The 15,000-nt window shown below is 40.9% G+C and overlaps 1 protein-coding gene across 1 annotated transcript in view; it reads right to left on the reverse strand.

Moving 5' to 3' along the window:
* Positions 1–15,000, reverse strand: part of GTDC1 (glycosyltransferase-like domain containing 1) — a gene marked incomplete at its 5' end in the record, with an annotated part of 35,625 nt that overhangs the window by 17,173 nt on the left and 3,452 nt on the right. The window contains one exon of the mRNA XM_010157846.1: positions 1–24. This exon is cut by the window's left edge and continues 83 nt beyond it. Within this exon, the coding sequence (XP_010156148.1) occupies positions 1–24 (24 nt within the window). The remainder of the gene's footprint in view (positions 25–15,000) is intronic.

The raw sequence follows: 15,000 nt of genomic DNA on the forward strand, positions 1-15,000 counted from the left end.
GTTTCAGGATCTTTGTCATGTTCCCTTAAAACAAACAGAACTTATCTCAGCATCATTTATATTTAATTGAGGATTTGTTGGTTTTTTTGTTTGTTTGTTTTGGTTTTGCTTGTTTGTTTGCTTGTTTTGCTTATGAGAACAGTATTTCTCTTAAATTTACTTGTGGGGACTCAACATCTGCAGCAGAATTTCCCTCTTTGGTTACGCCGCATGGTTGAACATTTCCCTCACCCCAGCACCTGGGATCAAAACTGAAGATTCATCAGGTTTTTATCTCTCTTCTCTGTTTTCAAGTGATGCCTTTGCTCTATGAATTACCAACTTTGAAAGTGAAAAGGATTGAGTAATATATCACCTAGCTGGAGGCAAAATCATGCTAAAAAAAGGGTAAGTTAGGAAAAACCCCTATTTTTGTAATTATTTTTTTCCCAATCAGAATGTATACAATCTCCATTACACTTTACCCTCTTTTTGCAGGAGGAATAAGTTAATCAAAACCTTTTGCTAAAAATATAGCATTTGCCAAACTGGAATTTTATTAATCCATGCTACACTCAAGAAAAGGTTCTGATCCATTCAGTGCCTTACGTGAAGAATAATGGAATAAACTAATACAAGACACTACCTACCTTCAGACTGTTAAAGAGTTAACTGGAAGTTAAACCAGAAAGTAAGACACCCAAACTTATTTATCATTTCAGCTGAAGATGGTATTAAAGGTTTGTATGGGTATGACACTCAATGCCTCGAAACACAAGCTTGGTTATCTAAAAAGAAAATAAAAAGCCAATTTGCTAATCTATCTTCTTTACTAGGGCAGAATAAAAGTTTCAAAAGATATCACAGATGATCTAAATTCCCAATAATAAATTATTATATTTAATATTAGTTATATTAAAAATTAACTAATTTCCCTACTCTAAGGTGAATATTGTACCTTGTATTTAATTACTCTGCTTTAAATGACTGTATTTCAGACAGATGTGCACCATATGTCTTTAAAATATTTTGGGTTTATTTATTATTTAGAAAATTCCACCGTTTTCCTTCCTGTATTAAGGGAAAATCTATAGCTCAGCTGTCCAGGTGCCTTTCTCCACAGGCTAATTTTGTAGAATGAATCCGTAGGTTTGTCACACTGCTATATGAAAGATTAATAATTGTATCATTCAGGAAATCTGAAGCCAAATGACATCTGCAGCTCTACATGTGTTAATTTCTTATTCAGTCAATATTTTTGGTTTAGGGAATTAAAAGAAATTAATCTTATGCTTAATGTGACTTTCCTAGGGTAAAAAATCTTCAGGAACTGTGAACTTTTCAGAATTACTTGCATTTTCTTAAAATACAGCCAGATAATAATTACTTTAAGAAGTCCTCTATCTACCAGATTTGTTTTGTTCCCAATAATAAGGAGGAATGCAACGGCATAAACTTCGTAATTCGTTTCACATCTGTGAACCAGGAGTTTTCATGGCGGTTCCAGTAACCGAAGTGGATACAAGCGCTGGCTCGAAGACAGAATTTCTTCCAATTGCAAAGATCCCAGAACTGCCTACTAGTTTGCTTGCATCCTCACGCTTAAAACAGCCACCTGTTTCTGGTAGGTAAATTATGTGCAGAAACGTGTTTCCAGTGTCTTAGTTCCCTCCAAATGCCCAGCTGAAAGAGCTGAAATGGGATTACAATCGAGGATCCAGACTTGGCTGGAAGGGAAACGTGCAAGTCTGCAAGGCAAAGAGCTGCGATGCTGATCAGTGTAATTCAGTGTCATGCTTCCTCCTTGCCTCAGTTTCCCCTAGGCAGGCTTTGTGGGTGCTTTGGTAGAAGGATCCAGACTTGGCTGGAGGGGAACATCTCGGAAATGTGCAAGTCTGCAAGGCAGAGAGCTGTGATGCTGATCAGTGTAATGATACATGCTTCCTCCTAGCCTCAGTTTCCCCTCGGCAGGCTTTGTGGGTGCTTTGGTAGTGGTCCTGATGAGCCCACCCTCTACCCGATGCTGAGCTATGCCCAGCTCATCCCGAGGTGGACCGAAACATCCCTGTACACAGAGCAGGCAGCCTCGACAGACAGAGCCATGACGCTTACAGGGATCTTTCCAAGCTCTTCACAGTCCTTCTATCAGCTTCACAGTCACAGAAAGTCCTTCCAGCAAAGGATACGCTTTCCCTCTCCCTTTCCAGAAGAGACCAGGGGTCCCAGAGGCAGCCAAAAGTGGAGGATGCTGTTGGAGCCACATTGTCAAGGATCTGGCAGGAGAACACGGAGCCTTACAGCTCGTGGAAGCCACATAAGCTGCACATATTTAGGAAAACTGATAGGAATTGGAAGTTGCAGCTTTGTTTAATAGGTGGGGAAGAACAGAAGGAAAATTTGGCACCCAGAAGGAATGCTGAAAGGGGAAACGTTTCCTCTGCACTGGAGCCTCTCTTACGGGTTTTCTGCTGTAGGTGATCCTCCTTCCATATCCCCTTTTACAATATTTTGCTTTTTATGTGATACTCACAGATTTTAATGACATGTTTTGTGAATCTTTTCTATTTGGGAGGTCATCTTATTCGATTTATCAGTTCCTGTGACTTTTCCACACCACAACCATTTTATTTTAAGTCCTACCGAGAGCTTCTAGCACGTGCACCTACAGACTGCAATGTATTATTATCCTTGCAGGTTATTAAAGGTGTAGCTGCTCCTGGTAGAAAGCAATAAATAGTACAAGACCACCTCTTTACTGCATCAAAAAGAAGAGCGCCCTGTTTCTTGGCTGACATGGAGAAAATCATATACAATCCAGTCTGCCTTACTCAGCAACAACTGCTAAACACACCAGATTGTCATAGCAGTGATCGTGGAAAAAGATGAACACAATATGGAATGTCTGTTCTGTAAAGATCTGCTCAAAATGACGTGCACTTTTGGCTGCATCTGTTGCATTTTTGAGCTTTATTAAACAGTATTAATTATATATACTCCATTTCCTTACGAAGAACTGCAAAACTGTGGAAAAGCTTGATATTAAAATGCAAACTTTTGTTTCAAATTATTATGTTTGAGGAAAAATTAAGCTAATGTGATTCTAGGGTCCGGCTTTGTTGTTCAGTTCAGGTATTTGAAATGCTCTTGCATTTTTACCTGATTTGAGATGCATCTGCTAAAGGAGAAATAAGAACTGGCTATGAAGATGCTCTAAATTTCATCTTAAGAACATGAAAACATTCGAATGACCAAACTCCTGCTGTAAATGCCACAAAATAAACATAGGCACTACACCTGTACTTGGAGAGCACTGCTGTTGGAGACAGTCAGACAGTCAACCTCCATGTGTAGGTACTGCACACTACATTTTTCTACCTAGGATTTTTTATTTTTGAGTCTAAAACACATTTTAAGAAAGACATTTGAAGTCTCGAGTAAGAACTGGCTGAGGTTGAGTGGTCTGGGTATGGGAACGTGGCCCAGGGTTCAGCCTGATTTCAGGGCTCCCCTTTCCGACGTGAAATAAAACTCTCAAGACTCTCCTTGAAATGGGGATTGGGGGGTGGTGGTATCAGCAGCACCACTATCGAGGCTCCATTATCTCTGCCTTAGATGTTCTGTTTATAAAATGGGTGTGACAGTATTATTTTTTCACCACAGAAGGATGCTGTCAGAAGATTAATTGATGACTTGACATCCCTCTTTTCAGCCTAACGTGATTTTAAAAAGCAACTTCATAGCACTACGATGATGCTCCTCTATACCATCAATGGCAATGGTCTCCAAAACACCCTTCTGCTGTTGAGGGGCTTTGTGAATTCAGCCTCAGCCCTCAAGCCTTACCCGCTGCTGGAACCGGAAGGAGAGTGCACAGAGAGTGGCTAAACTGGAGTTACGCCCTGCGGCTGCAGGACACCCATATCCCTGACCAGTGACAGAAAACGTATTTTTAAAAACATGGAAGAAAGCAGAATTTGGCCCTTTACATTATTCAGTGAATATTCATCTCTCCAGTTTCAGTGAAATTCAGTAAGAGACCCGTATAGTCTTCTGTGACTTAAGTTTAATTTTTTAAATCCATGTAAACTTATCATACGTGTTGGTAATCGCAGTTATTTATGATTTGGAGGAAGACACATCTAGCCAGTCAATTAGAAAGTAGAAGAGTTATGGAAAAGAGACAGGACTTGCTCAAAGGGGCAAAATAAATGCTTTCACTTTTTTAAAACAAAATTAAACCTATAGTTTATGCACGTTAATCAGAAACACAACAGTGCTAAGCCAGGGGAGAAAGTCTTAGTATTTCAGAAAACAGTGTGCAAAGGGAATGTAATGCCTGTGATAACAACAGCCCTGTCACGCCAGCTCTGAAGGTGCTACATATTCTGAAAGGGTTACAAATAAGCTTCAGCTAAAAGCAATATTAAAAGGGTTGATCTTAATCTTCTTAGGACATTAGCTCAGGAGATTTTCACTGGTAGAGAATCCCAAATTGTGAGGGCAGGCAGTAGTATCTCACTTTTTTACAGTGCCTTAAATACAAGCAATTCAAACTGGGTGCATCTCTTTCTGCTTCCCCATTTCATAAAATCATCTAAAAGTTGGGCAAAGGTGGGAAATGGCAATACTAAAACTGGTACAAAATCTTCAGAAGTTAAACTAGCGTTTTATATATATATTTTTTTTTTTTTAATTTTTCTTAGGATGTATACCCAGAGCTAAACACCAGATTTCTGCCTACCTGCAATTATTGCTAGAAAATGGCTGAGAAAATAGGCCACTGAAGTCTCACTCATTATTTATGAAGCTGGGCAGCAGTCGTAGAGACAGAGGACTTGGTGAGCCAAGAGACATCCAGGAAGGAGAAAAAGGTACGAGGTGCAGAGCACAGGGAAGGTGTGAGGAGAAGGGATGGGGCCAGGGAAGCCTGTGAGCCCAGGATCAATATTTAAAAGTGAAGGAAATCAAGTTTCTAAGACACATCCTTGAAGTGGATAACCTTGAACTGGTCCTTTAGTTTTGGGAAAGTGAAATAGTGAGCAGGTTTAGCAACACACAGAGCAGATGAGATGGGCAATGAAAGGGGAAGAGAACCACAGGAAGAGGGGAAAAAAAAAAAAAACCAAATATTTAAGTTGGAAACTAAAAAATTGTGGCATATCCAAAGCTGAGGGGAAAATGATAAATATAACAAAAATAGAAAATATAGGATAAAAAGGAAAAGGCATATGTTTAGGAAAAATGAAAGAATACAGAAAAATCAGACTGTGAGAGAGAGAGAAGCTGCAGAGAGCACTGGAGAGTGCTATCAGTGCTAAAGGTCAGAAAAATATCAGTAAAGATATAAATTAGGAAGCAAAAATAAAACTGTGTGGTAATTAAAGGAGGAGAACCAGAGAGCAAAGGCACACAGCGGCATTAGCAGGGAAGCAGAGTGCAGTGAGGATGGGAACAAAAGCACCATGGAGGAAAAGGTAGAAAATCTGCAAAATCCCTTGTAAAAGTTACTATTTTTGAAAGAATGGGGGTGAAGAAAAGCACGGGCAGTCAGTGCTGCCGAGAGGGCTGCGAGGCGAGAGCTGCACCTCTATCAGCCCCAGAGCCGGGAGCTGGAAGGTGCCTTTATCCCAGTAACGTTCTTCTGGGCGATAACAGCAGGAACTTGAGGTTCTTTACTGTTTTGGCTGATACGGTGCAGACTCGGGGAGGGTGATGAAGGATGCCACAGGCTGATAAGAGGACTCATATGACATCAGCCTCCTGTTGACCTTCTCTCTGTCCAGGGTGTTTGCAAGAAGCGAACAGCAGCACATCAATAAACGGTGCAGCCTTGGCATGCACAGCGCTGAACTAAAAGTGGGGCTCCATTTCACGTCAAACCTTACCTAAAGAACAATCGCTGTGGGTTTTTTCACTGTATTTACTGTATTACACTTCGATATTTTATGTTAAATCTTGAGCTCACCAGAATTTGAATATAGGTTTATTATAATCTAATGATGTTAGAAAGTAGCAGTGTAGTCATAAAAAACAAACCTGGTCTTTCAAAACTGAGAATTGCCAAGTTCTGGCCTTTTCCTGACACTGATTTCCCAAGAGATGGCTCTGCCCAGGTTTCCCCATCTGTAAGAAACGGTCTTAGAGGAGCTCTTGTTTACAGAAACGTGGTGTGGATCAGAGTCAGTAAATACTTCAGGAGGATAATATTCTTCTGAAAGTAAGAGAATCATGCTACAAGCCTATTCAGTATACCAAATGAAATATATTCTAGTCATTATTTTCACTGAGGACAGAGGATTTTGCTAAATCAATGACTTTAATATACATTTTCTAGTTAAGATTGGAAAAAAAAAAGGGAGGAGACACAAAAAAATCAAATGCTAATACTAAATTTCTGGTAACAATGCTCATGATAACTGCAAAAGAGGAAATATTACTGCCGGGAAAGAAACAGGGGAAAAAGAAATAACTATGAAAATACAAACATGAAGGAAAAGTTAATTGCTTTCCATTTCTTCAATTTATCACAGAATTTTTCCATCTTTTTACATTTCCAATATGAGGTAGATTGTAAATATGTAGTTACATCCAATGAGTTTTCTTCTTCAGCTGATAGGCTTACAAAATGTCTTTGCTGTAATTGTGCCTCTAAACATTGTCTGGCATCATCAGCATCAAAAGTTACCACAATAGCCAATAGCCCCTCAGATAACAGAAAATGGAGTCAAGTAGAAGAAAATGTTTCTGCCTAAGTGTCACTAAAAAATAAAAAGGACCTTACAGAATAAATATGAGCAAGCGATTTGGAAGTGCTACAGACAAAAAGGGTCCTGATCCTTGCCTGTGATCGCAAAACACCTCTGCAAGGCAAGGAATTTAAAAAAGGCACTAGAGAGGGAAAAAGCAGCCAGACAGTACCGGCAAATACCGTGTTTTATTTTCTATTATAGCCTGTGACGTATTTACAGTGAGGAGTGTGTCTTTTACCTCCTGATTTTTTCAAATTGCTGGCCTGAGAAAAATGGGTGGCATTTTGCTTTGCGCTGGAAAAGCATTTTCTCCTATCTTGTGTTATCTAGAAGAGATTCATAAAAAAAAAAAGAACCTTGGGAGTTTATTGTTTAGATTCTTCTTCTTCTCCCCTCACAATTCATGAAGAAAAAACTCAAAATAAAATATTGCACATTCTCTAACCAAAGAAACCTCAGGATCAGCATCACTCACTGAGCCTTCTGTTTACGTCCTAAAGAGAGATTAACCTTTGGAGACAAAGACCAGCGTCTGGTCTCAGTTACCTTGGTGGAAAAAAAATCAATGCACTTTCATTCAGATGCCTTTCCATTAGTTATACTCTAACTTCATGTACCTAGCCTTTCACAACTATTCAGATTAAAATCATTTTAGCTGAATTTGCAACACAACCCAGTAACTGCTACGGAGTCCCCCACAAGAGTTTCTTTAAAAAAATAAATAAAATTAACTTCCTTTTGTGTTCCAAAGGTAACGGAACAAATGGTTTCCTGTTGTCGAGAGTCATGGTAGGCAAGATAAAATAATCTGGGTGACCCTGACAGCCCTGATAACCATATACAATATATCCTATTGTAATGCAATGTACTAGAAAAAGAAACATGTCATGGTAGTAACAGATGGATATGAACTTGATAATAAATGGATAAGAATCTACTCAGGTGGTTCCTTGGAAGAACAGAAGAATCAAACATAAATTAGTACATAAAAAATACATTCTGACACATTTGCCTGGGAACGGCAACCCCACCATACAAGACCCTGTCGCCCCTCACTGATTTCCACAGTGGACTCGCATCACCAAACTACAACTACTTAATGCTCCAGCAGACATCCTGCTGGGTCAAAAAGTAAGTCCTGGTCCTTAGTGAATAATACGCTGAGAGGAATTAGCTCAGGTACCTAAGATAACTCATCCCTTTCGGATTTGTGAAGCTGTCATCTCCAAGGATGAAGCTCCTAAGCAGGAACTTTCTTGGCACCAAGACCAAGGCTTGAAACTCATTACTCAACAAGATTAAAGTACCTACAAATCTCGGTGCTTTCAGAATGAGGAATCAACTCATTCCATTGAGTCAGGTTTTGCACAAACACAACTGAAAAAAAAGGAGAGATTAGAGGACAAAGAGAGGGCAAAAAAAGGTGAAAACATGGAGAAAAGGAGAGCAGGGGAGGAGAAAAAGGGAATGAGAGAAAACTCAACAGTTGCAGAGCAGCAAGAAGAGGAAGTTAATTAAAAAGAGGTTTGAAGGAAGAAATGTAACGCCCCTCTTACTGGTGAAATTAAAGAAGAATATCAGATCATTTGCTTATGAAAAATTTCATTTTTGTCTCTTGGAGGGTATTCACATACTCTGTCTTGGGTGCTGTGAATTACAAAGGGGGCTGGTGGCACCGCCTGCTGAGTTTGCCTGGGACTTCCTATTAGAAAACACATCCCATCCCTGTTTATGATGTTTCCCAAGACTGGGGGTACCTTGGACTAGAATATTCTAGAAAAATCCTGCCAAAGGTTTTCCAGAACATCCAAAGAACAAGATTTTTAAAATCCACAACACTACCCAGTAATACTACAAACCATAACTTGCCTATATTAAATTTCAAATAAGCCTTTAAGTATTTGAACCTCTTTTGGTTTTGAGCAAAAACTGAATATTTGGGTGTCTTTGATTTTGAGTCAAAGGTACGCTTTTTGTTGCACGTGTTGGAAGCATTCCTAAAAATGTAGACAAGCCTTCTAAAAATTTCTTCCTGTGCCTGGTCACTGAACACTCCACGTGTCTCAGGCACACCTCAGGCCAAAGCTCAGCAGGATGGTCCTACCCATGCAGGTCAGACTGCTAAATCCAGGCAGGATCCAACACCCGAACTGCACACACAGGTCTCGCCCTCACAAGGGTGTGAGTCCCCTTCCTTCAGAGCCTTGAGAGGACTCCTTAGTCCCACAAGTATGTATGTGTTTCTGCTCAAAGACTTGAGTTTCACAGTTGTACCAGTGAAGAAAGACACCATAAAAAAAGAGTCTTCCACCATGGAAAAAGGAGAAAGCCAAGTTTAGTGGAGCTTTTATGGCAAACTGATGTGTCTGTTCCAAACTTTAGTAATCTGCACAAGTCCAGGTGATGCGGTTGTAGTCTTACATGAACACAAAATCAGTTTTTCACCCATGGCTGAAACCTAACAGGCTTCAGAGGATGGCACCAAAGCATCTGGATAGCGCAGAGGAAATGAAGAAGGAAGGTTTCTGCATGGGTTATTTTAAGCAGGATCTTGATGTTATTTAACATTTTTCTTCTATGCAAGAAAACAGGTACATCAGAGTGCAAAACCATCCCCTCGGAGCAGAAAACCACTCATGGGGCTTGAATTTTGCTTTTGTGACAGGTAAGAGTGCTTTTACAATTTGCTACAATGGTTTATTGCTTGCACCCCAGGTAAGATGCTGCTTCAACCTTGGCTTTTTAAAAGGTTTTACACCAAATTGCTCTAAACACAACGAGAAGCAGAACTGGGCTACAGAGCTTAAATATAGAAAAGAAAGTAGAGTGCTTAGTAGAAGTGAAAGAACTAAGTATATTTGGGGAAGCAGTGAGTAAAAAAAAAACCCACTTTTATTTTAATAGGATTCTTTTTCAGCCTATTAAGTTCTCCAGTATCAGAATGAAGTCTGCTAAAAGTTAGTAAATAAAGGCTTTCAGGAGAGCTTTATTAAATCACTTATGACTTATCAAGTTAAAACTCCCACTCAGATATCTTAATAAAACTTTCAGAGAATATATTTAATTTTCCTGGAAATCAGAAGCCAATTACGAACTACAGGAGTTACTGTCAGCTACGCCACTGATCAGCTTTCTGTAAATAGAATATTTACCAACAACTTGAATTAGTTCTCTAAAGTTTCGGTTTCTGAAGGTCAAATAACTATGTAACTGCTTAATAAAGAAGCAAAGAAGTACCTCTAAATATCTCCAAGCTCTGATGGGCTTATATTCTGCTCCTTAGGTGAGGTATTAGCAAAGCTTATTTATTTTCATTTCCAAGGCTTTTATTTGCTCATTCCCTTGTGGTAAAGCTGATTTCCATGATGATTCCCTTCTTAATTTTAATACCCTTTTTACTCATCATATAGACATAAGAATTTTCCATAAAATAATGAAACCCTTCCAAAGGAAATGAAGACAACTAGGAGAGGAAAGTAAACTACAGCTTACTTTTTTTTTTTTCCCAATTAATTGATCCACTGTCATATGCATATATGAAAGATTTTTTTTTAATGAAAGGAAAATAAGGTTAATTAACATAAAACCCCTCACTCCTTGAGATGTTGAATTTTGTATTTTATCCATGCTGCCTTAAGTGCCTTGATTTCCCAGTAATGACCTAGTTCTCCTAATGAGTAACATTAACCCCTGGCTGTAGCTGTCCAGGACTTAATTGTCAACCGGAGCTGAAATAGGAGAGTTTGCCGATCAGCAGGTATGTGGTATATTAACTCATGTCATTTCAGACCCTAATAAATAAATCTGTTGCTAAGGCAACAGGAACATCAGCTGTATCACTTTTTCCTTCCCCCCCCCCCCCCTTTTTAAAGGAAACTGCCTTTCACACCAAGCTTTTAAAAAAGGAAATTAACTACATGTAACCATAATTAGAAGAAACATCGTTTCTCATCTCAGAAACATATCTACATTAATGAAAAAAGGCATTCAAAAAAGAGGACTGCTTTCTACTGTGACCAGGGTAACTGAAATTATTTCCCTCCACTGAGGGAATGCAATTTGAAGTATACATCTGAGTGAGAAGAGATCACAAAATATGTTAGCTCTTTATATTTCTGAGATACTTCCCCTCTCCTTTAGTACATTGCTGATGTCACATGAGCAAACTGCTTCAACTATTAATCAGGAGCCCGGGCAATTGAAACCATAGGAGAAAAAATACCACTCAAACCCAAACACCTCCACTACCCCCCGAGAATCTTTCGATAGGATTGGCAGAAATGCAAAAACTAAAAAAAAACCCATTTTCAGTTCCTCAGATTTACCACCTAAGGAAAATTTAAGTGCGTGTTTTAAAGGTAGATGCCATTACTCCTCCCTGTCCCACGGAGGCAGTTACCTGGATCCTTGCACGCGAAAAGCAAGAGGAAGCTGAGACAAGGCAAACGGATCTCCAAAGGCAGATGTCATGCGGTGAGCTGTGCCGCAAAAGCGGGTAACTCGCTTTCTGCCTCAGTTTGTCCACCTCTACAATCGGATCCTGAAAACTCCTGTTTTAGACTAACAGATTCAAGGTTTTATAGAAAGGTAAAGCATATACAAGTGCAGGTGGTACAAATAATTTTGTGTCCCGTAAGGTTTGGGAAGGAAGGTGTTGGCACTCTCTGTTGGGGATGATGCAACGCTGAGGTCTCCCCACAGGCTCGCGGGTGAACGTCACAGCCCTCACTTAATTCCTGCCATTCTACCACGGGATGAAGAGTTTACCTTAAAATTTTCAGAATTCTTAGGGTCACGCTTAGCTTCTAACTACAGGACAGTTCTTCCAAATCTCTAGCTATCCACACCTCACACAGAGATCAGGCAGGAAGGGAACTGAAGAGACGTTCTTAAGGCCAATTGTTGCTCTTGGAATACTTACTATGGGCACTGCTCGTACTACAAACAAACTGCTCCCCAAAACCACATCTGGCTTTTAGATGAAGAACACAGAGGTAATACAAAGCATCTTCTTTTTTTTTTTTCCTCTTATCAAAATTAGAGATGCTTTCTCCTGTGGACTGTCACCTTCTTATAGCCCTTCAAGAAAACATGCTATAAGAAAGCTGGAAAACATAATGCCGAGATGCCCACTGCAGGAGAGGTCTTTATCACAGGCTGAACTTTTCTTCGTGCTCTTAAAAACAGTGATCAAGGAATAGTGGATCTTCCACTGAAAAGGGTCAATATCCCAAATCTCCACCCATGGGAAGAAGTGTCAAGGTCAGATTTCACCAACAAATGAGCAATGAAAGAAGAATGGATTCTTCCAAACTCCCTTCCAGTTTACATTTAAATCTGAACTTCTTGGAGTATTTCATTAACTTTCTTACTTGCTGATTATAAAAACCTAGTATCTGCTCTCAGGCTGAACTCTAGCTGGCACACAAGTGAGGTTAGACTACTGGGGTTCTTTTGCTTTAGGTGTTCAAGAAGTGAGGGTATCACCTTCCACTTCATCAGATCCCTCTATGTACACTTTCATGGTACCGGTTCATCCACCACGTGCCATCCGTATTGCAGCCCTGGTGAACACCGTTCTCTTTGGGAGCATTAGACAGCTTTTCTTAGATACTGCTAAAAAGTTTCCATTTTAAAATTGTTATTTTAGATCTTACAGGCTTTTTATCCTCTCTGGTACCTTTTAGTTGAGGCTGTCTCAACACTTGGATTTTAAGCCTTTGTATTCAGTCTACCGTATCTATCCACCATGGTCACCTTTTTGGATCAAAACTGACAGAATCAGTTGCTTTTCAAAGACAAGGTCTCCCTGCAGGAACTCATTACCCATTCAGCACGGATCTACAGCCAAATTCTCCACTGCGTTCCCCTGCAAAGGGGCAGAAGAGGCCCAGTCAGCTACGCTTTCCCTGAAATGGGGGATCTACCTTCCTCTGACAACACATAACCTTAGATGACACTACATGAGTGGCCACCCTTTCTTCTACGTGCTCTCTGCAGCCTGTTTACAACGCTGAGGAAGCCTGTTGAGGCTAATAGCATTTATGGGTACTCAAAAGTGATTGCTAGGTAGAACATCTACTCTTTAGTCTTTTGCCGTCCTTCCATACCTGCATCTTGATGGAATAAACTTTGGTCCAAAATATTTGACAGCGTGAGGAAAATATGACCTGGCCTTAGATTCAAATGTCTCTGTATTTACTAGCTTCGAATTCTGAATCCAGAGGCAAAGAGTAACTACGCAAATTCAGTATTGCTCTGCCCAGATGAAGAAGAACAAGGCACTACTACTAAAAAAACACCTTTCCAGGCTCTTCTCCCTTGCAGCTGGCAGAGGACTTGTGCTCAGCTCACTGATGCAGAGCTGCCCCACTGCAGAAGGTGCAACACTGACTGCACTGTGCAGGACAAGCCCTTACCAAGGCCTTGCGCCAGGGTGAAGGGGACCAGATCCTCATGGTGGGCAGCCACAGTACAGCAACGGTGCTGGCAAAACCACCTTTCCTCCACGGACTCATTTCTTCAGCTCTTTGGCTTTGTGATGCTCTGCATTAAAAACAGGCAACTGGGCACAGCACTATCTCCGTACACGCCGTTTTCCCTTAGACCAGAAACCTTTAGATAATTTTTGCAATCTAGATTATATTTTTCTTTTCTTCTGAATTTCCTCATCGTGACTTCCACCACCGTTCCTCCCGCTCCTGTATCTCCTGCCCCACGTCCTTCCCCACGCTCTTGTCACAGGCTGCCACGTACGGATGCGAGATAATGGGCTTATCTGATCTTCCACGTGAATTGATAGCGGCTATTTGTTTGCATGCGTGTGTAAATTCTTGCAGATTCCCTGTGTGATCTTTTATCGCACCCATACAATTAGTGGAAGAAGAAAGACAACTTTCTCTTATCAAGCCTTTAACTGCTGAGATGATACAGCCCCCACAGGCAAAAAAGCAAAAACGTAAGGCTTGGGTGAACGCCTCGAGTTAAAAGCAGCGCTGCAGGTCTTCTCCAGGAGAGAGAGATGTAAAGAGCCTCAAATCTTACATTAGAATTACGTACATGTCACCTGCGTGATGCGACTGCGGCTGGGGGCGCAACGGGTTCGCAGCTTTGCACATCCACTGTCACGCTCACGTGCAAATAAAAAGGCTGAGGAACACGCTGGTGTACCCCAGTTACAGCAAAAAGAGTGAAAAGTAGCGCCTGTGGCTTTGCTGAGAGGGAATAATGCACGTGTGTGAATGCTGATGGCTGAGTTTTTGGGGGGTAGAGGAGGATGGTGCCACACCAGTCAATGCCAATGCCAGTTCCCCAAACAAGTACTCTATCACCTCGCAGTGAAAACCTGTGGGACAGAGCAGAGTTCTGATCAAATCCGTGAACTCTGTCCACCTCGCTGTTTCCAGGAAAGCCCATGTGCACAAAGGGAAGAGCGACTCCTTGGCACAGCCCGTGCAAGAAAGCAGCTCGGAAACCCATGGCAGCTTTTTATCCAGACCCTCGGCCAGAAGTCACTTCTATTAGCAGCACCTTGCTAGAGATGTTTATAACAAAACATTAAAGACTTGGGGAGAAAGGAGAAAACAAATTACTCCGCAGAGAACCTAGCAACTCCGCTAAAATACTGTCAGTTATTTATCTGCTGTCGGCAGAGATTGCACACTGTAATCCTCGACAGGCTCGGATCCGGGGGGGATGGAGAGAAGGGGCAGGGATTGCATCGAAGGGCCCTGTTCTCATGCAAAGACATTTTAACACCGATTTAAAGCGAGAACACGTCTGCTAGAGAATGTCACTTTTGATTTTGATGCGTTTCCAAGCGGGCAGGGCCTCCGCTGGGTTGACTTAGCGAGAGAGGTGTTGGGGCTAAGGCTGTGTTTTAGGGCACCGACGGTCCCCGCGAAGCACTAACGCGATGAGGTCACCATCACTTCGTTTCGGGAGGTTTTCTGTAACAACAGCACGACTTCACAAAGATATATTATTTTTTTTTTTACGGTTTAGCCGAAGGGGGTTTTTTTGTTAGGTGAAGGGGAACACAGGAACATAAAAAAAAATAAATTTTCCTTTCCTATTTTTTTTTCCTCTAAAATGAAAACCACATGTAAATCATCAGGGTAGACAATGGTCGTTAAGTATTATTGTATAGGACAATATCTGCGAGCGCTCCGTGTTGGAATACAAGCAGGATACCACTGCCAATGTTTTACACACAAAAACCCCCTCGCACATTACAACACTCGGCTAAAATTAGTCCTCTTTACGAAGAGGC

Source organism: Eurypyga helias, unplaced genomic scaffold (assembly GCF_000690775.1).
Source record: "Eurypyga helias isolate BGI_N326 unplaced genomic scaffold, ASM69077v1 scaffold6478, whole genome shotgun sequence".
NCBI lineage: Eukaryota > Metazoa > Chordata > Aves > Eurypygiformes > Eurypygidae > Eurypyga > Eurypyga helias.